General features: G+C 35.6%; 4 protein-coding genes across 5 annotated transcripts; 3 read left to right on the plus strand and 1 right to left on the minus strand.

Annotated features, from left to right (window-relative positions):
- Positions 1 to 6,104: 6,104 nt before the first annotated feature.
- LOC110849904 lies at positions 6,105 to 7,877 on the minus strand. The gene is made up of 3 exons (XM_022097377.2): positions 7,665 to 7,877; positions 7,511 to 7,607; positions 6,105 to 7,172 (listed from the first exon to the last, which is right to left on the minus strand). The coding sequence occupies exons 1-3, from the start codon at positions 7,737 to 7,739 to the stop codon at positions 6,718 to 6,720; spliced, it is 627 nt and encodes a 208-aa protein (XP_021953069.1). The 5' UTR covers positions 7,740 to 7,877; the 3' UTR covers positions 6,105 to 6,717.
- Positions 7,878 to 8,823: 946 nt separating this feature from the next.
- Positions 8,824 to 10,775, plus strand: LOC110849938. The gene is made up of 3 exons (XM_022097419.2): positions 8,824 to 9,095; positions 9,170 to 9,260; positions 9,715 to 10,775. The coding sequence occupies exons 1-3, from the start codon at positions 9,021 to 9,023 to the stop codon at positions 9,927 to 9,929; spliced, it is 381 nt and encodes a 126-aa protein (XP_021953111.1). The 5' UTR covers positions 8,824 to 9,020; the 3' UTR covers positions 9,930 to 10,775.
- Positions 10,776 to 11,252: 477 nt separating this feature from the next.
- On the plus strand, positions 11,253 to 13,974 carry LOC118435831 (linearmycin resistance ATP-binding protein LnrL-like). Its single transcript, XM_035852282.1, has 5 exons — positions 11,253 to 12,397; positions 12,475 to 12,504; positions 12,583 to 12,700; positions 12,774 to 12,928; positions 13,728 to 13,974. The coding sequence occupies exons 1-5, from the start codon at positions 12,303 to 12,305 to the stop codon at positions 13,879 to 13,881; spliced, it is 552 nt and encodes a 183-aa protein (XP_035708175.1). The 5' UTR covers positions 11,253 to 12,302; the 3' UTR covers positions 13,882 to 13,974.
- A 69-nt stretch (positions 13,975 to 14,043) lies between these two features.
- On the plus strand, positions 14,044 to 19,450 carry LOC110850299 (ABC transporter G family member 20). 2 transcript variants are annotated; one of them, XM_035852169.1, is made up of 11 exons: positions 14,044 to 15,058; positions 15,122 to 15,158; positions 15,224 to 15,317; positions 15,543 to 15,886; positions 15,954 to 16,188; positions 16,259 to 16,436; positions 16,736 to 16,851; positions 17,278 to 17,348; positions 17,439 to 17,701; positions 18,223 to 18,309; positions 18,386 to 19,450. In XM_035852169.1, the coding sequence occupies exons 1-11, from the start codon at positions 15,025 to 15,027 to the stop codon at positions 18,598 to 18,600; spliced, it is 1,674 nt and encodes a 557-aa protein (XP_035708062.1). In that variant the 5' UTR covers positions 14,044 to 15,024; the 3' UTR covers positions 18,601 to 19,450. The 2 variants fall into 2 exon arrangements, with proteins under 2 accessions (XP_035708062.1, XP_035708063.1); XM_035852170.1 differs by having other exon boundaries at positions 14,044 to 15,158; positions 15,224 to 15,321.
- Positions 19,451 to 24,429: the final 4,979 nt, after the last annotated feature.

A 24,429-nucleotide genomic window follows, 5' to 3' on the forward strand; every position in this document is an offset into this window, starting at 1 on the left:
ACGACGACGCTGAAGAGAGCAAAGACGGTAATTCGAATGGACTCAAAAGTGAGAATTGACGCGATCAGGTATCTAAGACTGAATGAAATTAGTTTAATGATGAGGCTGTGACTCGTGCTCACAGCAAATGGTAGTTTTCCACAGATAAACAACATAATAAAGCTGGTAGGGTCCACTTTCAAGCATACGACAGATAGGAGGAGCGGTCTTGGTAAAGCATAGCCCATGATCAGGACTGTTTTTAAGATGACTTCCAATTTAGTCATTCTTGACTGGCTTGGGATTTTGAGAGACAAGTCTGAAAATTATTTATTTAGCGAAAATTTAGTTGAAAAAATCTGTATTTTAAAATCCAATAACAAAAATTTGTCGCAAGAAAGTGGTTTCATCAAGCAATTTTGACCTTCAAGAAATGCAAGGCGCAAGTAACCAGACACGCGCGTAATAGCTAACGTACTTATATATGGCGTAACACTAGATTGCGTGCGATTGTTGCTTTGAAATGCAAGTGAAATTTAACAAGCCCTCACTAAAGCATCCTATCCTGATAAGCAAAGACCTGATTTATCTTTATTAAGCAAAAAATCAGACGTTTTTATATACTGCGAATACTATGCAGGTCACAATAACTTACCCCGCGATAAGGTCAATACTTCAGTAATTAGGAAATTCAGACCAAAGATGCAGTCCTCCTGTGAAGATGCAATAGTTCGAAAAAGTGCGATGATAAGGACGCCTAAACTAAAGACCATAACTTGCACTGCCACGACCAGATTCCGGTTTAGAAATAGCACCTCTATCAACTCGACCCGTAATAAGAAGCAATTCCGAGTAAATTTGTGAGCCGAAAGTCCAGTTTTAATAGCATCGTGAAAATATTCGTGTCGAGTCAAGTATGCGTGCAAAATGGAGCCAGCTATTCCAATTACACCGATAAAATAAGGCCAAATTCTTCAAAATATGGGAAATCTTCGGCGAGCAAAGATTATCTTGTTCCGCCTTGAATGCCAAATGAGTGTAAACTTGAAGGGGTACTTATCCTGGTACAGTTTAGCATAAAACGACCAAACTCGAAAGCCCGGCTGAGGCATTTTTTTCTCAAAGCTGGAAATGCAGAGGGTGACTGGATGACGTGTCAAACTTTGAAGTTGTCGAAAAATGAAATAGCTATGCATATTCATTCAAGTATTTATCTGATGAACTTTGAAGATTATATTGAATTTCGTAATAGTAGACGCTTTCTAATGTGGGTTTCATTTCATGTCTTTAGAAAGGCCGCGGAAGCTGTGGGGACAATTTGTTGGATGGTGGTGCGAGGGATATAACACGGGCAGACGGTGTGGGGACATTGCTCCTATGTCCCGATACTTCCGCGGCTACTGATAAATAACAGAGTAATCTAATATTTACTAAGGATAAGTATATCAGATGTTTATTAAATGTCTTGGTTGCATGACTTCTCATTACACCGAGCTATAGATGAAATGTTATTCAATCATATTAAATATTTACCGATAAAGCAGAACGTAGACTTATATATTATATTTCTAATAAATGAGAAAAGTAAGTACATAGCTGAATTTATTCGTTCAAGTAGGCTGCTGAGACGTTTATCTAATTCAATTTAAAAATAAAACCCATCTTTTCATCTTCCAAGCCAAGAAGAACACAATACAAAGAAATTGGATTATCCAAACAATGCATCCTTTAACTTAACAATAAGGGGCAAAAATTCATACAAGCGTTAACTTAAAAATAAAAATTCAGCAGTGGTGAGGACAAAAATTAAATCGTAATATTCTGCCTGCACTGGTATCTTTAGCATTGCATACGATTCATCCAATTGATCCTATAGCGAGCATTATAGCGAGTTGCAAAGGAAATCCGAGATTCACAAACTCTTACAAAAATTCATGGACCTATTGATTAAAAAATGTCACTTGGTATATGTTCTTCTCTTCAAAACTGAAATGACTGCATGTCGCCTAACCAACCAAAATGATACATATTTATTATCCACTACTTCTTCAATTCTTCGGGTTTTTGTATATAATCATGAAGGGTTACTTTTCTACAATGCTATTCGAAATATAATATAACGATATGTGACGCATTTCATATAGAGTATTTTTTGTTTTAACAATTGTTTGTTAAATTGCTAGTTAAATTGCTTACAATGCATGACAGCAACCTAAAATAACTGCAACTTTATTATGTATATTATAAAATGCGCTGTAGATAATTATTGAAATTTGTGTAAGTTTTCAACATTACTAAAATTATTCTAGGTAACATGGTAGTTAGCTATAGCCGAATAATTTAATAATTAGGACATCGACTAAAGTATGCCAAAATTGGGCTTAAAATATTATACTTTAGCAAATATAAATAAAGAACGTCCGGGAATGAATGGGAATGCGCGCTCTAGCGAGTATATTGACAAATCAATAAACCCGCGAACTATAATAATTTAAATTTCTGAAAGCCCACTTCATTAGGGTCAATTTGGTATATCACTCTTAAATTTCAAAAATGGATAAGGGTAGAAGAAGCTTGTTTGAAAGGGAGCTGTTAGCAAAACGAGTGATGGAGTTCTACAACACGACAGCCAACCGAGACTCCAAGGTGACCTGGAACTTTTTTAAGCAGGAAGGAATTCCAAGTTCAAATGTGTATTCCTACATAAAAAAGTTCAAGGATTCCGAAAATGTGCAATTCAAGAAGCCAGCTGGTCGTCCGGCGAAGCTAGCGACCACTCGAGTGAAAAATAGAATTGAAAAAATTTTCAAAACCAAGCCATCAACGTCAGTAGCTGTAGCTGCCAGGAAAGTCAAAATTTCCAAAAGCTACCTGGGGGAAATTAAGGTCCATAAATTAGGAATCAAAGCAAGGACCAAAAAACCTGCACCAAATTACAAGCCCGTACAAGAAAGTCGGATCAAGGATTGCTGTCAAAAATTGTTGAAGAAAATGCGTGGAAAAGTAGTGATCCTGGATGACGAAACGTATGTTCCGGTTGACCCTTCAAATCTTCCAGGGCGTCATTTTTTTCATAGCTCGGATCCCTCTGAAGTGGCTTATGAAGAAAAAGTACGAAAAAAAGACAAATTTCCAAAGAAATATTGCATTTGGCAATGCATCTCCAGTCACGGACATGTATCAGACCCGGTAGTTCTCGAAGGGAATATCAATCAAGATATTTATCTGAAAAATTGCGTCAAGGCTGGATTGGAAGCATTTATTAATAGGTTTCACAAAAATGATAAAGTTTTGTTTTGGCCTGACCTCGCCACTTGTCACTATGCAAAGAAAGTGACCGAGTACCTCAGAAAGAAAAATATTGATTTCGTACCAAAAGATATCAACCCACCTAATGTACCCCAACTCCGCCCAATCGAAAAATTCTGGGCACGTTCTAAGTCAGTATACTCCCGGCTTCAAGATGTGCCTGACACCTTTCGAAAATTCAAAGGACGATGGAAGAAAATCACCTCGGAAGTGGCAAAAACTTCGGGAAAAAATTTAATGAAAAATCTTCGCAAGAAAATCGAACTAGTCGCCAACGGGGGTGTGGCGGCCTTAGCTATTAATTAAATTATGTAGGTACGTATTTGGTATTATACATATGCAAAAAGTTTAAAATTCCGATAACTCATTGTGATTTTATGACCACATTTTCAGACCATTCCCATTCATTCCCGGACGTTCTTTATATCTGTATTTAAACTACATATGCAAACAACAAAATAGCTCATAAATTGTTCTGGAATAAAATTATACAACTTTTAAAAGTCGAGCAACCTTAATTTACAAAAACGTCACAGATAATATTTGGTTAAAAAATACGCGTAGCTTTGTGGAAGTTAGATCATGGTAATTCCACCACATAAATATTTTTGTAAAAAAAGCAATTAATACGGAAACGGATATTTTTCATTAAGAAGCAAAGTAACCCATTTTATCTTGATGGCATAAAGTTAGTGACTGTTTTTCCTCATAAGCAATATCTTTATTAATGCCGTTATAAATTTTTAAAGTTAAAACAAGGTTCTCGATTTAAGAAAAATGCCAAATAAAATGCGACCTTTAACTAAAGCTTGGACTTACTTAACAAAGAAAAGGCCGAACTGAGACATTTTTACGTACAAGGACTCATCCATAAATAATTTAATTAACATCCACACTCACGTCCACATAAAAAATCGAAAGAAATGAAAGAAGATAAAGCTTAATTTGTTTTCTTTATCGAATCGTTGTGCTCGAATAATCTAGATTTACGTAAAACCTTCTTATGTAAAGTTCAGTATAGTTTATATTTTTCTCTTTATGAAATAATATTTTTTCTAAACAGTCTGATTCTCCAAGTTGGTTGAAAAATGCCGAATTCCGCAATACTTCAAGCTTTCGATTTGCATGGAAAAACTTTCCAACTATTCAGACTCCCATTTCCAATAGGATGGGATCGTTCTCGGCAGAAATTAAAGTTCCATGGGGGCAAAAAGTTTTTAGTTTTTGTGTTAATCCTCGGTTTTGTGTTGGTTCGAAATTTGAATTACTCTGTGGTAGTTGAAAGTTTGATAGATCCTGAAAAAATATGGGAAAGAATGGTTGCCATGGGAATATGGATTTTCGGGAGTAGTGTAATTGTTGCCATGGTAAATTACGGGGGCGAATTTGTGACCGGTTTCAATACTTTGTTGGACACGGAAAAGAACGTGGTTAAGTTGAGAGGTGAGCCTTTACTTGAGTTAAATTTCTATTGGAAATCGATACGTTCTGGGGATTTGAGTTATTCATAGAGTTAAATTATTGATATAATGAGATAGCGAGGTTGTAACTAAGGAAAAATGCAGTCGCACATAATCGTGGAGGCAGTTTGAGACTTATTTCAAAACAAAAATAGCAATATGTGAAACGAGTAAATAAATTTCCATGGAAACTTATTGCAGTTTTGTTTAAGACTGACAATAGATGGATTTTTCCTTGAAATAAAATCATGAACAAATGGCATGTGATAAATTACAATTTCGGAGAGGTAGAACCCCGTTCTTGAAGCAATGCAGACAAACCTGTAGGGAAAATTTTGCACGAAATCTGATGCATTGCATTTCCATATATTTATGTCTTGTTCTTTTTGCGAAACAGTAAAAAATCGATTTATTTCGTTTAAATAACGTAAATTTTTTTATAGATAAGCTGAACAGCATGGCTCAAACCAACGCCCGTAACGAGAACCTACTGGACACACATTTCCAGCCCGACATAGAGAAAAAACGAAAACTGTCCTCTGTCCACCTAAGTATTTTCCGGGGCGACACCGACACCTCCAAGAATTCGCAGGGTGGATCATCCTTCACCGGAAAATGCTTACAACTAATCGTCATGCTCCTCTATTTGGCCCCGATTCGGATCATACTTTACACCCTATTTGTTCCCCATGGTCCGAAAACTCTTCTAAAACCGTCCCTAACTTCGCTCCTGCTAAAATACGTCGTCCTCCTCTCATTCTGTCGAATGCTATCAATCATGGCATGCCTCGCAATTTCCTATTTGGCCAGCTTACACTATTCGTTACGAATTTTGAAAGAATCCATGCAAAAAATATATTCCTTTAAGAAGAAGAAATTCCGGGCTCAACTGCTCTACGTCGTGATGAAGAGGTACACTCATGCAGAAATCGTTGTTACCGTGGGGGGAAGATTTATCTCGAACGTGGTGTGTCATCTGGTCGTCGTGATGGGTTTGGGTGTCGGGTTGGTTTTTATCTTAAGAAAAATGTCACCCGGGACAATAGCATATTTTTATGGAAGGGTAGCTTTTATGGGAATTTTTCTAATTTCGAGAAATGTGGTGGGTTATTTGGGGAAAATAAATACCTGTTCGGTTGAGCTAATTTGGGCCTGGATGGCGCTCAGTGGGTCCGGCGAGGTAAAGGAGGACAGCAAATGGGCGAAAAAGTCGGGGTCGAAAAAATATTTTAAACGAGTGATGGCAGCGATTAGGCCGATCAAGGTGTACGTAGGATTCAGGGGGGCGAATTTTTTGTGGGGGGAGAGAAATACGGAGGTAAAATGGTGGCATGGAAATTGCTGGGTGGTGATTGGGGTGTCGATTTTTATTCGTTCATAGATTGAAAATTAGTTAGGGATTTTGAGCAATTTTGAATTTTTTGTACAAATCAAATCTAATTATTTTTATAAAATAAACGAAACAAGCATAGAAAACAATAATTCGTTATGAACAAAATTGTTTGTACATACATATTTTTAGTAATGTGTAATTAATTTATATTGGTCGACAGTATTTGAAAATTAAGGAGGATGTTTTTGTTAAGCAATTTTGACCTACCTAATATTTAAATGTTTATTATGTACATAATATGTACTTGTAAATTGTCAATATGTGTATATATTTCGCCTGTATAAATATGATAAATTAAAATTGTCCATGTTATTTTAAATACATTGGTGAAAAGTGCCAAGATTTATCAGTAAGAAAGAAAGATGACTTTCGTGATGCCAGAAACCATACATGGACAACGTGATTGGTACATAACACCAATACCTACCAATGGTAACCGTAAAATTGTGCGTATGTAATTATTCACACTCAAGACTACTTTTTAAAAAAGTAATAATAAATACTTTACCTTATCTTACATTAATGTTACAGAACTGAGCAACAAAATTTAAAATCGAAACAAATCTGTCATATTATTTACAGGTAATCCTGCTGTGTTCCTTGCCCTTGATGCTGGCTTTGATTTTGCTCAGCTTGTTGATCACTATTGTCCCACGTGACCACATTGACGACCGGAGTGTCCGGTTGCATTGCCGGGTTGTCATAAACAATGCCATTTTCCAACGACGCGTGAAACCCTAGCGGCCTCTCTTGAGCTTTGAACTCTCTGATTAAGCAATGGACGAAATAACCCATGACGACGCGGAAGAGAAGGACGACGATGTTAATGACCAGGTGACCTGTCCCATATTTCCCCAGGGTCGCGTTGACCATGAGAAGTAGCACTTCCAAACCGCAGAACACGGATTTGATGATCAGCCAATCCCGACAGAAGGAAGGTTTCGAGTCGGCGACCAAGAAGAGCTGGAGGGACAAGAAGACACCCAACAAGTTGATGATTATGACAACGATGGACGTCCAGATGGCGACCTCTAAATAATTTTCAAATTTAAATAAGTAATTTCAGTTTCGTATTTGTAATCATACCTGTTCACTTTCATTCATTTGAGTGATTATGATGACAGTGAATTTTCTGTCATTTGACTGACGGATTCCGTCATTTCAGATGAATAATGAAAAAAAATTTCACTGCTTTTCATTTTTCATCCTATGTTTAATACATGGGACGAAATTAGAAAGAAGTGAAATGAATTTGAATGAAAATGCCTGAATGTGAATGAAAATCTCCAATCAGAAATCGGGATGACTGACGTTTGAATGAAAACTAAATTTTTGAACAGGTAGATATGTAATACATTTTTGGAGTAACCTTCGTCACGGTCATTGTCTCTGAAGTTCTCATGCCTATCTCGAGAATAGTTTAGTACGGCGAGAACGAGGATGACGATGTATATGATGGTCAAAATCTGGTGCAGAAAAAAATTTGAAACAACAGGTTCGGAAATGATGACTATTTTTCATACCACGTCAATAACTGCGAGGATGGGGACGCTCTTTTTCAGGGAGGTGAAACACGTGTTACTTGTTGTAGTCGACATTTTGTGGTGTGTTTAAACGGTTTAAAATTTGACACAAATTGAACCAGCGAAACTCACAAGGTTACTATCTCAAGAATTATTTAATATTTCAACTGCGGAAAGTGAAGTAATTGGCATAAAGTTTGATAATATGGGTTGGCCAGGCAATGCCCTAAGTTGGGTAGATAAATATATTTATTAACAGATACGGCCTTCTTATACCAATAAATAAATGCATACAAACATAATTTGCATAAATAATATTAAAAGTGTAATATGGCACGATGACATGACCGAATTGTTGCGATGAAAGGGTTGTCTAAAATAATTAACACATAAATGCGCTACTGTTTTGCATTCTATGTGACATTTGACATCTGAAACTCGGTCATTAATAGATACTTGAGGTACGTATGTAGGTATATGTAAGGTACTTCTTCTAAATCTATTGGGAAGTTTGCAAGACTGATCTTCTTACCGCATCTCTTGATTTTTTGCTTTTAAGACGACTTAAGGAATAATCTTGAAATTATTCTAAGGTGTCATCTGAAAATTTTTCTAGTTAGATATCTGCATAAGTTTTGGCTAGGCTCAATAAATACGGAGACGTACGGAAGTTGTAAAAACTGCATATTATGAGTACACACATAGGTACATACCTATGTACATAATTAGCTCGGAAGAGCGGATATTGTTCAATACATGTTTAGAAAACATGTTACGTATTAAATGTTAGGATTTGGATGAGGCACAGTGTACATGTGTGTCAGAATATACATAGGTAAATATGTCCATGTCGGTATCGGACAACAAAAATTCCAATGACCAATACGCACACATTTACATATCCACATACTCGTATTTACTCATGTCGTCGCAGCTCATTGTAAACATTCACAGAATTATTTAGTTGACCCGTTGACGTCAAACGGAGTGCAATATAATAACGTACAACGTATTTATCACTTCACATAACCCTTTCATCGCAACAATTCCGTGATCACGCCAGATTACACTGCTGATATGTGTGCAAATTATGTAGGCATGTACATATGTATGTATTTTTCGGTATAAGAGGTTCGTATCTGCTAATAAATATGTATGTATCTACCCAACTTACCTATCTGTCATTGTCTTATCAATTTATATTATCAACCTTTTATGCACATGACTAATAAATCATTCACTCTCCGCAGTTGACATATTGAATAATTCTGACTTTATTGCAAACGTAACGTAATATTTCGTTGGTTAAATTTTTGTCAAATTTTAAGTAATTTAAACACTAGTAACCACCACAAAATGTCTACCACGACAAGGAACCCGTGTTGCATGCCCTTGAAAAAGGGCGTCACCATCATGGCAGTTATCGACGTGGTATGAGATATACATATTCACTAAATAAATGATTTCTAAATCTGCTGTTACAAAGCTTATTGTCTACTAAACAGATTTTAAGTACGATCTACCTCATCGTCCTCATTGTCGCCGTGGTAAAATATTCTCGAGATAGTGACAAGGAAGACGACGACAGGGACGAAGGTTACTCCAAAAATTTAAAATTTTGATTATTAAGAGTTTTCAGGATATTCGTATAACTGTAGAGTCGTAAAAAATCGTCCATTTACAAAGGGTTGACGTGATAGACATTCGTAAATAATACTTTGGTAAAGATTTAAAAAAACATTCACCATGGCTTTTGTCCAAAAGCATCGGTGACTAAATATGATGGTGGTCGAAATATGCTGACTTTTACATAATTCTTACGAAATACATGTTTCTGAAAGAAAAAGACGCATTAAGCTTGTCCACATTTATGTACGAAGCGTACAAAATAAGCGAAAATTCCATGCTTACTAAGCTTGGAATTTTTAAATTTATGCTATCTATTTAAGTAAGCCAGTTATGAAGGTGATGTGAAAACCCTCCTTTTAATTTCTGAAACTAATTTATTAATCTAAAACTAAATTATTCAATTCGAAAATTACTTATACAGAGGTCGCCATCTGGACGTCCGTCTTCGTTATAATCTTGGCCGGGTTGGGTCTCCTCTTGTCCTTACGCCTCTACAATGGTGCCGTCCACTCGAACATTTCCTACTGTCGGTTGTGGTTAATTATCAAATCCGTCCTTTACGGTTTGACGTGCTGCTCCTCATTATCAACTCGGCCGCGGGAAAATACGAGGCAGGTCAGCTGGTCATTAACATAATCGTGCTTCTCTACCGTCTTTACATGGCGTACTGCGTCTACTGCTTAATTCAAGAGTTTAAAGCGCAACAGAGGACGCTAGCGTTTCACGCGTCGATGGAGGCTGGGATTGTGTACGGAAACCCGGCAAGACAACCGGTCACTCCGGTCATCAATGTGGTCGCGGGTGATGGTTACACGTACAGTATTAATCAACAGGCGGAACGACAAGGTCAGCATCAAGGGCACGCCACAGCAGGATTATATGTAAATGATATAAGTAATTAGTATGGCGGATTCGTTTCTAGTGTAAATTTAGGTGGATGTTAATTGTGTGACATTAATGTAAGATAAGGTAAATTATGCGAATAATAGTGCCCATCAAAACATTGTTAAATATATTTATTTTTGTGATTATTGAGTAATATCCGCTCTGTTACATACATATAACTTTCGGGTGACTGCATATTGAATTGATCGATTTTTGTACAAAATGCTGCATGTTTCGGTTGGCTCAGGCCGAAAATCATAACATCAGTTGCAGAGCAGTAAAGTATTATTTACTCTTCCAAAAAGTTTATGCAGTGCTCTAAAGAATTATACATTTCTTATAGCCCTATAAATAATGCTTCCTTAGGATGAGGAAAGGTTGAGTTGATTGATCGACTTCATTATTCTGGATTCACAATAAGTATTTCTTCGGTTCATACATATCTATATAAATACATATAAACATGTATTGGACACATAAAATATATACCTAAGCACAGTATGGATTACATATTTATATACATACAGATATATTCTTAAATGCCATGTAAACTCACGTCGTTTTCGTATCTATGTAAATAAATAATGTTGCAAATCACTTTCGTTTCCTGGTCATTAGTGCCGATATATTTACCTCATATGAAATAGACCGAGTAGTAGTCGATGATAATCCAGCCCAAGTGCTGAACTACCCTATGAATGTTTTTATTTATGGAAGGCAAATATGTACGTTGCATAGCCGGTGGACATTTTTGCAATTAGATATCGTCCTGTTAAGTGGATATAAAAGTTACCCAGATTCCCATGCCAATAATCAATGACACTGCTCATGATTTATGCAGAATAAAATATGTACATACCTTAAATTTTCTCAGGTATTCTCATAAAATTTGCATAAATATCAAGAAGTATATTATACGTCTTCCTTCTTAGATAACGATTGTTAAAGTTGGAGACAATGATAAGGAAATGTATGTAATACTATAGTCTTATGTGCGATTGATGCTGTCTTTTATATTTATAGATTTACATATACATATTTTGCATATGTGTTACGCAACTTCGACCTGGGTTGTAACACCGTTAGCATTTCATGAGATTTGAAACCCTTTGCAAATTTTGATTATCAAGCCCAATTTAATATAATAAATGCCTAACGATTCCACGATTCACAGTTAATTCATTTGTGCTTTGTGGCATCTTGCACTAAAAGTTCTCATGCAGTTTTTCCTCCTTTTAGTCTCATTATCCTCAAAATTCCTTAAACTTTCTGAATATGTTAGGCTTTTATCTTGGTTGGGAAAAAATGAGATTATTGTTAAAATTAATTCTTTTTATGAACCATAGCAAAATTAATGTTTTCGTGTCTTCAGGGAAGTGTTTGAGGCAAAGAAAGACATCATTCATAAAATCTATTCTCCAATTAAATGTACATTGCATAGTATAATACAGTGGAATTATTTGTGCGTTTCACCTCATTTTCGTAAATCTCCTCGACATAAGCCCATTTTCGGCGATACGGGCTATTCATGTTTAATATACGCTAATTAGCAAAAAATTGCACGTGAAGTGACTAGCCGGAAAATTTCGAGACTATATAGTTCATTCTTCTCATTGAAGGCACATATGCATTTATGTATGTACATTTTCTGCAGTTCATTCATTCGTACCGAACCTAGTATATATATGCATGTTCAGGATAAATTGACGAAAATAAGTGGGGAAAATGTCCAAAAAATACAATACGTAGGTAATTTTATTTTTATGAGACCAATAGTATGCATGTATCTAAGTAAATTGCAGGTTAATTCCCTTGCACGCAGGGAACAATGTCTCACTTTTACCTGCTCAACAATAATCCCACATTTTTTTTGCTTGGCTGGTTTTACCTGCACTGGTAAATATTTACAACATATAATTTCATACTATGTTATTAGGTTGCATTCGTGAAAATAATGCTAGTTCAAGGCGATCTGCTCTCCGAACAAGCGAATGCTTTGTTTCCACAGTGTATTTACTAAGAATGATTTCGGTTTTAACAAATACGTAAAATTATTACACTTGTGTGTGATTTTGCATTGCGGTGAAGCAAAATTTCTTTTCGAATTTTGAATGAACCAAAAATATGGCTGTTGTTCAAATAAGAAACGGCTACAAGTCGTATAACTCGGAGGGATATGTTCTCAGAAATTTGAGCATGGACGTACATCGAGGAGAAATGTGAGGAAAATATTAAATTTAAATTAATGTAAAAATTTAGTTTCGAAATGTGATTGCTTGATTTTTAATTCTTTTAGTTATGGATTACTTGGAGCTAGTGGATGCGGGTATGAAAGATAAGCTTGAACAAATTCCATTATTTCGTAAAAAAAACTGGTACGATTTAAGTTTTTTTACAAATTTAGAAAAACTACGTTAATTTCCTGTCTTGTCGGACTTCGTCAGTTTGACCGAGGTCAATTTGCTGTGTTTGGTAGGCCAGGGGGAGATGTGCTTGGGAAGTTGGGAGGATACATGCCACAAGTAAGGATTTTGTTGGGGAAATATATCTTTTTAATTTCTGAAATTTTGGATGATTGATTGATTTAAATTTTAGGATATTTCCCTCCAACTGTTTTTAACTATTGAAGAATCCCTTACATACTATGGGATGATTTACGGATTGAAAAATCAGGAAATTGAAAATAGGATAAAATTTCTTACAAAGTTTCTTGACCTGAAGTCGTCAAGGATGAATATCGGTTGTTTAAGGTGTCATTACATAAATAATTAGTAGGAGATGAATCAAGAGATAGAAATGCATAAATTACTTTTTTAAGTGGGGGCCAAAAACTAGGGGTTCCAGTCCCGGGATTTTTCGGGATTTTATTCCCGGGAATTCCCGGGAAACGGGATCCCGAAATCCCGGGATTTGAAGAACTGAAATCCCGGGATTTCGGGATTTTTCAATTTGTCAATCAGAAGTGAAATTGCTTATAATTTACAATTTTAATAGTAGTTTTATATAATTTTCGGTTATATGATTGGTAAGAAAAAGTTTCGATGAGCATAACCAGTCAAAATTGATCCTGAACTCGAAAATTTAAATTTGAAACAATATTGATAGCCATATTTTTCGCACATTGATCTAAATTTTGTATTTAATTCGTAAGCTAAATTTTTAATACAAGATGGAACTTAAAATTTTCTAACTTCGATGTCAGATTTTAACTTGAGGCAACAAGAACACTTTATTTTCGGTATAATTATGGAATCTGAAATCAGTTATGCCAAAAAATACTAACACGTTAGAAGTGATTTCGAATTTTAGTCGATGAATTTAAGGCTGAATGAAAGGCTTTTTGAAGGTAGTTCGTATATTTGAGCTTGAAATTTTTAAATTGCCAAATCCCATGTCCAATTGTAGTTTGTGAATAATGGTTCACAATTTAGGCCAAATAATACTGACGAACGTAAGTTTGTGCATTTCTGGTTAACATGCTAGCGAATCCTTGATTAATTATTTATGTTTTCTGGAATGAAATTATCAAACTTTTTCTCTCAAAAAAAGACGAAAATTGAGCTATCACAATACATCGAAATTGTACATTTACTATGGCAGGCAAAACACTATAATCGCTAATTTGTATTGCTATCCTATATGCATTTTGTATAGGCCAGAAAGTAGCATACTTTATAATACTTATGCATGCACAAATCTCTAAAACACATCATTAGGTATGTAAATAAGTATTATAAATGAGTAAGAATTATAGGACTCGACAAAGACATCCAACGAGTATTTCAAAAGTGAAATTAAACTATTTTATTATGTTCACCTTATAAAAAGAAAAAAAATTGCAAAATATTTTAGGCGCCAAAATTTTCCCTAGGGAGTTATGAGACTTTTGGGATTTTAAAGTGATGGCATAGGGAACAAAGCAAACCTGCAAAGCTAGAGCCAGGAGAATATTTTTGAGTTTTTCCCATTCGGGCTTCCATGTTAGCTCCCTACCCACTGCTATGTTAAATTCTGGACAACTGCATATTTTCGTTCTTTGCCCTCTAGACTTGCATAGGGTCATCCCAGACCCCACAAAGTATATATTTTCGGAATCCTCTCGTCAAGACCTTTCCAACGATATCCCATTTATTGAGGTCGGCGACCTTTGACATCGCGACCTTTCGACCCCCGGAAAAAGGTCACGCATGTCGATTTCGACGTTTAGGGTAATTGAACTATTAATCTACTACCAAAGATCTGCAACATATCAAAAATTGGGGTAAATCCAATCGACGAACATTTCGCCATACTTTTTGCGTCACAACTAAAAACCAATTTTTCCAAATTAAAATTTTTGGCTTTAAAGTTGGAATTTCGACTCAATTCGAAGAACGCACCAAGGTATTGATCCAAAGAGTGTAGGAGAAAAATTTTGTGCAATTCCATCAACCCGTTCCTGAAATAAGTTGTTCCCTATGCCATCACTTTAAAATCCCAAAAGTCTCATAACTCCCCAGGGAAAATTTTGGCGCCTAAAATATTTTGCAATTTTTTTTCTTTTTATAAGGTGAACATAATAAAATAGTTTAATTTCACTTTTGAAATACTCGTTGGATGTCTTTGTCGAGTCCTATAATTCTTACTCAAATATGCTCAGGCCAGGTACTTTTTATAGCCATGTACCTTTTTTCCACCAAAATTGACTAATTTCAAGTTATATGGTAAGATTTGAATTTCGGGAAAAAATCCCGGGATTTCCCGGGATTTGTCACGGCTAAAACCGGGATTCCCGATTCCCGGGATTTAAAAAATCGTCCGGGATTGGAATCCCTACCAAAAACGTCGGGTTTCCATTGCGATCGCGATGATACACAATCCAAAATTGCTTATCATGGACGGTAATAATTTGAGCCAACTTAAAATTGAGATTAAGATATAACTTACTGATGATCCAATTTTAGAGCCAAGCGTTGGGCTTGACCCATTATTACGGGAGAGGTACATACATAAATACCAATATGTTTTTATATGACCAAAATTACAAATTGGATCAATTTTGCTAGGATTTGGGCATATTTGAGAGAGATATCAAGAACACGTGGGACAACTATAATCTTATCGACGCACTACGTCAACGAAGCTAAGCAATGTGATAAAGTAGGTACTATAAGGTTTAGAATATGGATTATATAATTCTCCTATTAGTCATTTGGCCTGGGAAGCAGCATCACTTTTTTCTGGGTGGTTCCCAAATTTTACTATTTGACTTACTACCAATATGAAAGCAGCCTATTTTATAACAAATTAACTATCGAAATGATTAAGCTGCTAAATAAGTTTTTTTTCATCTGAAACGTTTCCTCTATATTTATAAATGTGTAGATTGGTTTCATGAGGGGTGGCCGCCTCATTGCTGAAGATAACCCAGAAGCGCTCCTATCCTCTTATGGCGCCATTAATTTAGAAGATTTCGCTATAAAAATATGCCGCCAGGATGAACTGGAGCACGAAAAAACGAGAGACATCTTTCTCTGGATAGAGGAAAACGAAAAAATGCAAGATGCAAATTCCAACGTGATTGGAAAGACGTATCGAAAATTTTCCGCTTCTTTTCTACAAAACGATTTTTATGCAAGTCAGACAACCGGTAAAACGAGTAGGAATCACTTTCGCATAATTTGTGGCCTCGTTGTCAAGTCGTACCATCAAACTAGGAGAGATATAAGGTTACCCGGGTTACGAAGTCAATGAAATTTCAATGCAATGTCATTTTATTTTTATCATTTTTTATAGACGAATCGTTCCCGAATTTGTGTTACCTGTCACACTGCTTATTCTGTTACAAAACATAATTGGTCTCCCACCACGAACTTTACCTGTGGGGTTGGTAACAAATATGGAAAATGTGACAACCACTGTACAACTGGATGAATTTTGCAACAATTTTAATTCATCGGGATCTGAATGTCTAGAGAATGTTGGGATTTGCAGTTTTATTGATACCTTTGAAAATCGTGAATTTGACTGGGTATGAAACAATAGATACAGATAGGTATCACAGAAAAGTATTGAAAATAACAAACTTCGATAACGTTCAGAAGGTGACAAACTCGTTCGAGAATGGAATTCGTGATATTCAGCTGGGAAATACAATCGCTTTATTAGACTTTCCACCCGAATTCGGAATGCATGTCAAGAATCGAATGATTTACAGAAATTGGGTGGACAACGAGACGTTACGTGGGACTACGATAACTGTGGAAACAGATAACTCGAGTAATTCGTTTTTCCATACAAATAGCGCACTCAGGATAATGTGTTATTTAGAATCGTAAATATGTAGCTCATTTGAAAATTTGATTGCGTAATAGCATTTCCCACTTGCTCGACAGATTTGCAAATAAGAATTAATTTTTTTCAGCAGTATTATTGCGAAATCTGGAAAACTTCACATAACTTAAACTGATACATATGTATTCATGTCCAAGTTATGAGATTTGTGGGCTATACAATTTTCGTCGACTTATCATGATGAAGGAAATGTTAATTACATCTTGCTTATTTTAATCTGGCAGATATCATCTCCTATGCGTGGTTTAGGAAAACGCTGATTGAAAAATACCTCACCTTTCTCAAGAGAATTTTGACTTATTGTTCAGCAAATGAGAATATTTCTACTCCAGCGTTGAAGGTAAAGGAAACCGTGTTTAAGGTAGGACTCGATGAGTTATCATCAAAATCAGCATATTTTTAATCATTTCTTGTCTCTGGAAACTTACTTAAAAATTCTGGACATCAAATTTGTAGTGAGTAGTTGGATTAATAAAATAGTGATGGGTTTTTAAGCCAGTTTCGACGAGTTCCAATTTTTCTAAAGACTTCTTAAATTGAGATCTCCTTCAAAAACTATCAAAATCTGGAGTGTATATTTTTTTAAATTTGTATCGACCTGTTCTACACATTTGCCGTTCAGAATTTTAAAATAAATTCCCAGAGTCGAGAAATGATTAAAAATGTGCTGATTTTGACGATCTAATGATACTTTATCGAGTCCTACGTTAAACTGGGTTTATTTTTTTTAATGACGTACATATTAATAATGTTGAAACACATTAAGTTCCACGCGATCCACGGTAGCTTGGAAATTGGTGGATCCGTCTCCTTCGTGCAGCCAGGCATTATAATTCTGTACGTATTTATTATTTTATTTTAAGCTCGACGCCAATTTAATCAAAATTTTGAAAAAATTCCAAAATTTATGAAATTCAAATTTTGCAGACAAATATTAGTGGTCTCCTGCGGCGTTGCAATGCACTGGGCGATGGACAGAAGTGAAGGGTTGGAGGATCTCGATTATGTCGCTGGAGTCAATTTATGGCATAAAATTGGATCCAGCATTATTCATCAATTCGTCATTACGGGAATTAATTCAGTATTAATTCTCGGAATGCTTTGGGTCTTTTATGGACTCGAGGTTAAGGGGACATGGGGTCTGGTGGTTGGACTGATATATTTAACGTCGCTGGTGGGATTGTCAATTGGTAAGTTGGAATTTAGAAATTTAGAAATTTTTCGGTCAATACTTTGGCATTAATTTCAACAAAGTTGGGAATCGGGTTTTGTTGGGCTACGAGTTTTTCAAGTTTTTAACAAGATTCCTATGTAAATATGTTGGGGGTATTCGTTACGAGTTCGCAATGTTGGCAGCACAATACAACTTTGAACAAAAAATTCGCAAATAAAATTTCAAGCCAAAATGTTGTTCGAATGTTCGAATCACAACAAAATTTTGAAATAAATGGCGAAATACATACATAAACAAAATACTAGCTTTGGAGATGGATAAGTTCGCAAATGAATTTTTAAGCCAAAATTTTTTGCGAGCTTGTTTTTTTTTGCTAAAGTCGTTAACTAGAAATTAATAACTAGTTGAACGGGTAATTATGTAATACCTCCAGTGTAGATACATTCAGATCCAGTTCCAAAAATGCGGAGCATGTGACACGCTTTTCATGATCCACCTTAAATAATTCATAATTGCTGTTAATTGTTTTCTTTAAAGGTTGGATATGTGGGACGTTGGGGGACACGGTGATTGAAAATGCTTGTATCGTGCTTGGACTTATGGTCGTACAAGCGTTATCTTCAGGTTCGTACATTCTCAGTCAAAGTCGGAATTATATGAACATCTGTATGAAATTCACCGAAATTATTTCTTCATTCAGGAGTCATAACTACCCTCGAGGAAATTGAACCACATTACCGTCATTTTTGTGATCTCCTTCCAGCCACTAAATTAGTGGAAGCATTCAGATCGGTATGTTCGAGAGGATCGGGGATCAGTAGTGGTCACGTGGTGCCAGTATTTATCTCAGCGCTAGGATGGGTATCGCTTTCTCTAGTTGTTGCTACTTTGATGGAGAGAAGGCGGAGGAAATGAGTCACTCTGAAATGCTAGAATTTGAGGTCAGACAGATTTTTTTTAAATTGGAGACACATATCCGACTGAAAAAAAGGAAACTACAATTATTTTAAGAAATGTGAAAATTGTGTATTTATGTTTATGTACTTATCTACAGACATATCTAAATATATGTCCATACGTAAATTTATGTACCTAAAAATTAATTAAGTAATTAAGTAATTTTTTCCAAATATGTATCTATCTATGTGAGCTTATTTATGCACAAGATACGCTGAGCAGAAGGCTAAAGTATTTCTCGTCTATGTAAATATTATTTGCAACTATTCTAGGATTTACACATTATTTATTAGAAACGCGTAAATAGTAGTAAATACGTTTATGACAAAATTGCCAGTGAATTTATATTTAGTTTATATGTAGTTTATATTTATTACCTAACCAAATCGAGATATTGCACTGTATGCAGGTAATCTATACAAATTTTGCACTGCGAAATACCTATGAAATCGATACCGATTTAGGAAATTGGAACGTTGTGTATCAAGTGTCACCACTTATGTACGTTTGTATCTACTTATTTGAGATTGTATTCAGTATTGTATAACTGAAGAGGTATATGAGACACTGTTTAAATATTCCTTTGTCAAATAAGCGGAAGTCGGGCCAAAGTTGCAATAGCTGCTATGTACTTTGTACAAATATTGGTAAAGCCCTTGCATTAAATCAATTTCCTTCGATAAGCTGGACCAATTTCATCATGCCACTTTCTACGAAAATTGGATAACCATGTCCTTCCAGTTACGAAATGTAGGTTTATTTAATAAAGGGTGGGGAAAAAGTTCCTCCCACTATTTTTGCCAATCAACGCAAGCATATTCTGTCAATTGTGACAGCATGAATCCAATTTTTTACGTGTTCTTCTTCACCTTAGGATGTTATCAACTCTTTAGTTTTGACTGTGTGCTAATTAAAGGGGAAGATGTGTCATCGCGCTCCAGACACTATACTTTTTCATGCTCGATTTCCGGATACGAGTTCATACACCCAATTTATTTTAGACCATGTATGGTCTTATTTTGCATATATATTGCCGACTCAATTATGAATACTGACAGAATGGGGTAGGATATAGATGAGTACAAGATTCCGGAGAGATTCGTCCCGTGAACATGGAGCTAGAATTCTTGACACGCTAAAATAACCACTTTTTTAAATTTTGTGCGGTGAACAGTAATTCTGGAGAAACTGTTCCCCCACCCTTTACATGTTTTTACTTAAGATTAACTTGGCTAGTGTTTTATGATTCTAAGCCACATTATCCTCATCACTATCCGAGGCAAGAACAATGTTTTCTCCAAAAATTTTCAAAATACTTCCCCCCGCCATTAAATTTAGCGGATGGACGAAGTTGTTCCCTTTTTCATGGGATGCTAACATGAATTTGTTGAAGGCACCGAATTCCCCGAGGAATCAATTTCTCACGAAGGTTTTCTTCATCCAATATGTTCTCTACATTGGGTATAATTTGTACCATCTGCATGACCTGGTGATGTCGGGGAGTGCTGCGATCATGGACATTTTTTGGTTGGGATTTTTTCCCGGTGGATACTATGTGAGCTTCGAAGGGGTACTCGCCTTCAATTTGAAGAAAGAAGAGATGGTCACGTTTTTTAGATGGATGACCGAATTTGACATCCACTTAAAAGGTAAATAAATAGTTATTTATTTTAACTACAATGCATAAATTTTTTGATGATTTTCGGGGATCAATTTTTACTTGTTCAAAATCATAAGAAGTAATAGACGAGTCCATTTTTGAAGAAAAAATCATAAATTTTCAGAGAACTTAATACACATGTCAGGATTTCAGGAAAAATTTATTTACTTGAAAATATGTATTTAGTAGTATGCAAAGAAGGGGGAGATTACATGGTAGATTAGGTTATTTAAGTTGATCTTAATTATAATTGTTTAATTGGTATTAATTAGTTACTAGAATAAACCGTGTCTAACAAATTTTATAAAAAAACATAACTTTCAGAAATGCCGTCTCGACTCTCCCCAAGGCGGAAATTGCTTCATGAAAGGATCGCCATTTTACTCATTCAATTTGGAATTTTAGGCATTTTAACTTTTAACCTTCTTTTCTTGTTGGTCTATTTAATGAAACCTCGCTCTATCCAATATGCCTACAGTTCTTGGTCGAACGAAGGAAAATCCGACTTTATCAATGCTAATGCATTCCTTTTATTCTTGGCGTTTGAGGCGTTCACGAAAACTGTCAATGTCACGTCGTACTTAATGTCGCAAACGTGGTTCCTATTTTCCGTGGCGTACACAACGATTGGAATTTACACTGTTAGGTACATAATCTAATTTTGAAATTTTTGCAGAATTTTTAGGCAACAAAATGCAATTCATGTCAATTTTGCAAACGTCGTAAACGTCGCTTCGATACATCAACATCAGTATTTTCTGCGCAACTTTGCGACATTTGCAAAAATTTATGATGCGAAAACAAATCAGGCAGCTTTATTTTTTTGAGAATTATTCGAAGCAAAAAGGCCTATCGAAAACTATTTTCTGCAAACTCAAAAGCGAAATTCACTATAAAAAGTTAATTTCGATTTCTCATCTCATTTTGCGTTTACGTATTTTTATTTAAAATATGTTGGTCGTTCACGACTCTGATTTCGCAAGCATCGCAGATTTCCGAAGAGAGTTTTTGTTGAGTGACGTCAATATTTGCAAAATGTGGCAAATTGTGGTAAAATAATTTTTTCATAAAGTTTTATAATTTGCAGCAATTCGACGAACTCCATATCCCAACGTCTCTCCCATTACCGATGTCTCTACCTCATCAACGCCCAGCATAACACGTGCTATCCAATAAATTTCTCCCCTGTGCGATACACCTTTAACGGCGGTTGTTTGGTCGCCATGGGATTCGTAATTACTCGACTGCTTAACAAAATCAGTTTGCCTGAACAAATCATCATTGTGGGCATGTTTGTGGTCATAATAATCTCGACGTTTCTCTATTTGCACATTTCCGGCATGGTGTTGCACAACAGTGCCGCACTTTGTGCCAAATTGGACAGCCTCGTGGAACTTTCAATTTCACCGAGAAATAGAAGGTTACTTAAGAAGGAAGTAAGGTCGATGCGACCTTTCGGAATTCGCGTGGGGCCAATTAGATCGATCAGTTATGCTGCACTTAGTGCATTCTTTATCCAAGTATCGAGCCTCTTTACCACGGTGTTGGTAACTTTCCCTTCATAAATAAGTGATAAACTCAAGGGCAGAGGAAGTACGAAAATATTTAGCGCGTGGTGTTTAATAGATGCACTCATACCTGTTCACATTCGTTCACTAAAGTGAGTTTGAATATTGAATATGTACGAATTATTCAAAATCTTTGAATTTTGAAGGAATAATTATGCCCCATTCATTTATTGAATGAATATTGAATGAATAAATATGTCCCGGACATTTATTTAATGAATAATGAATGAATGAATAAAATTTTGAACTGAATGAATTGAATAAGGGATGGCTGAATGTAATAAATGAATTGTGAATAAATTTGGCTCTCATTCACTTCACGTTGAAGTGAATGAGCCTGTGATGTCTCATTCATTCTTTATGATTGTGGTCGAAATTCTCATGCTTTATGTGCATCATCATTGCGTGCCGGGAACTTCGGTCGGAGCATGGTGGGAGCCAGTTCAATATTCCAACACATTTTACATTAAAACCCGTGTTCCCAAATTTTAAAAAAATCTTTCGAAAAGTTTATACGGAGGGATTTAATTTTACAAGTTAACAATTGCAAACTAGAGTAGTTATGACATCACAAGTTAACCCTGGCGATGGCGAAGCTGTCCACACGGATCAAGAAATCGTAGACCTTGAGCATGACTCTGAGGGAGGTTCCAAGGAACCTAAACTCGTAAAACAACCAGGTTTTGAAAAGTTGTCGAAGTTCCGTTTCTTCTTTGAGAAGCAGTTCAGCTACCTTGGACATTCAATTGAGTCCCAGAAGTTCTTTTCAACTTGTAAAAAGTGCACCGAAACTGGTAAAAAAAGCCGTGTTTACTCATTTGGTGCGAGCAACTTTAACGTAAACGGAAATCGTCATTATAGAGTACGTATAATAACTTTATATTCCTCCGTGCAATTTATTAAGTAGTAATTAAATTCGTTAATTGTATCGACTATTTTTTGCAGAACTCACACAAAGATGTGTCTTTGGAAATTGAAATCCCACGAGAAAATCATAAGGTGAACGAGTTTTTTCACTCAAATCAAACCAAATATAATAAAAACGACCCAATACAATCAAAATTTAACTCGAATCTGCAAGATTTGGTCTCTGTTGATGGACTCCCTTTCAGTTTTGTTAATTGGCTAGGATTCAGGAACTTAGTATCTGACCTTAATCCACGAGTTATAGTTCCTGACCGAGTGACCTTGGCAAGAAAATTAGCAAACACGGTCAACAAGATTCTATGTAATTTTGACTTACTCAAATACACATAAAACTATAATAAAACCTTTATATATGCAATTTTCCCGCTTGTGCGAATTCCAGGTAAAACCTAAAATTCACTCAACCACGTTCAGGATTACAATGTTCACATATCATCAGACATATGGACAAGTAGACAGGGTGACGGAATTATGGGACTTAAATACCATTATACTCAAAAAGATACGCAGAACCGAACATGGAAATTGGTGTCAAACGTCCTCTCAGCCGTGCAATTTAATGATCGCCACACCGGAGAAAATATAAAGCAAAAATTCCAGCAATCTATGGATTCATTAGGAATTAGCACGACCAAAGTGAATAGTAAGAATAAACATTCAATTTTGTTAATGATAAATAAATAATGCAATACTTTTAAACTCAGATCGGTTATCTTGTGACTGATGGTGCTAGCAATATGGTTTGCGGCTTTAGGAATTGTCAATTGCTAAGTATGGAATTCATCTAAACAATAAAACAAAATGGTACTAATTCGCTCAAAAAATTAGATAACAAGTACATACCGTATATATTTGTAATACAAATTTACGTGCAAGTTCTATTTGACAATTATGTTAATTAATAAATATTAGAGTGGATATTACCGATTTTAGACATAAATATTTCAAAAAGCCTCTACCTCTAAGAATCTTGGAAATGTTTTGACTCAAATGCTTTCATCATTACCTTGAAATTTATATTAAATTTAAAGTTGGAGTTCGCCCGCGTAACGCGGCAGATGCATATTACATAATAATTTGAACTCAAATTGTGGATGGACTACCATGCGCAAATTGTGAATACAAAAATAATTGACTAAACCGTCGCAAACATATGTAGCTAAAGGGTGAAATAAGTGTCATACATACGGCAAAATGAATATCATATTGTGTTTGCCAGTCGAAAATCCGTTAAAATGGGGGGTGGTTGCATATAATTCAAAAATACCTATAGTATATTGATCTTTCTACCCAACAATAAATTAAGGATTTTTTATGTGAAATTCGGTGAAATCGACGCGAATAGACCTTGCGCTTTTGGCTCATTTTGTACCTTGAATGTATTTCATCCGTAGCTTCAATTTCTGAAAAAATCTCATTTTACCCCGACCACACCCCCTGGCCGAAGGGGGTGGTCATATTGGTCCCACAAGTTGATAGGATCCACCTCGGGTCCTATGCGTAATGTCGAAAACCGATGTCGATTATCTCGATCCGTTCTCTTGTTATCCTGTCTTCGCATAAAGTAGCTGAAGCTACTTAATAAATGAACGAATATTTGAATGAATAAATGAATATTTGAATGAATAAATA

This window comes from Folsomia candida, unplaced genomic scaffold (assembly GCF_002217175.1).
Source record: "Folsomia candida strain VU population unplaced genomic scaffold, ASM221717v1 Fcan01_Sc005, whole genome shotgun sequence".
Classification (NCBI taxonomy): Eukaryota; Metazoa; Arthropoda; class Collembola; order Entomobryomorpha; family Isotomidae; genus Folsomia; species Folsomia candida.

What these genes read in the sequence shown, in the direction of transcription:
- LOC110849938 (XM_022097419.2), top strand. Translation starts at nt 9,021, where the DNA reads ATGTCTACCACGACAAGGAACCCGTGTTGCATGCCCTTGAAAAAGGGC. An exon ending in TCATGGCAGTTATCGACGTG is followed by an intron (nt 9,096 to 9,169) that starts GTATGAGATATA and finishes TCTACTAAACAG; the next exon opens with ATTTTAAGTACGATCTACCT. An exon ending in AGACGACGACAGGGACGAAG is followed by an intron (nt 9,261 to 9,714) that starts GTTACTCCAAAA and finishes TTACTTATACAG; the next exon opens with AGGTCGCCATCTGGACGTCC.
- LOC110850299 (XM_035852169.1), top strand. Translation starts at nt 15,025, where the DNA reads ATGATACACAATCCAAAATTGCTTATCATGGACG. An exon ending in TTTCTACTCCAGCGTTGAAG is followed by an intron (nt 16,852 to 17,277) that starts GTAAAGGAAACC and finishes AAACACATTAAG; the next exon opens with TTCCACGCGATCCACGGTAG. An exon ending in GCTGGTGGGATTGTCAATTG is followed by an intron (nt 17,702 to 18,222) that starts GTAAGTTGGAAT and finishes TTTTCTTTAAAG; the next exon opens with GTTGGATATGTGGGACGTTG.
- LOC110849904 (XM_022097377.2), bottom strand. Translation starts at nt 7,739, where the DNA reads ATGTCGACTACAACAAGTAACACGTGTTTCACCTCCCTGAAAAAGAGC. An exon ending in TCCTCGCAGTTATTGACGTG is followed by an intron (nt 7,608 to 7,664) that starts GTATGAAAAATA and finishes TTTCTGCACCAG; the next exon opens with ATTTTGACCATCATATACAT. An exon ending in AGACAATGACCGTGACGAAG is followed by an intron (nt 7,173 to 7,510) that starts GTTACTCCAAAA and finishes AAAATTATTTAG; the next exon opens with AGGTCGCCATCTGGACGTCC.
- LOC118435831 (XM_035852282.1), top strand. Translation starts at nt 12,303, where the DNA reads ATGGCTGTTGTTCAAATAAGAAACGGCTACAAGTCGTATAACTCGGAG. An exon ending in TGGGAGGATACATGCCACAA is followed by an intron (nt 12,701 to 12,773) that starts GTAAGGATTTTG and finishes TTTAAATTTTAG; the next exon opens with GATATTTCCCTCCAACTGTT. An exon ending in ATGAATATCGGTTGTTTAAG is followed by an intron (nt 12,929 to 13,727) that starts GTGTCATTACAT and finishes TCTCAAAAAAAG; the next exon opens with ACGAAAATTGAGCTATCACA.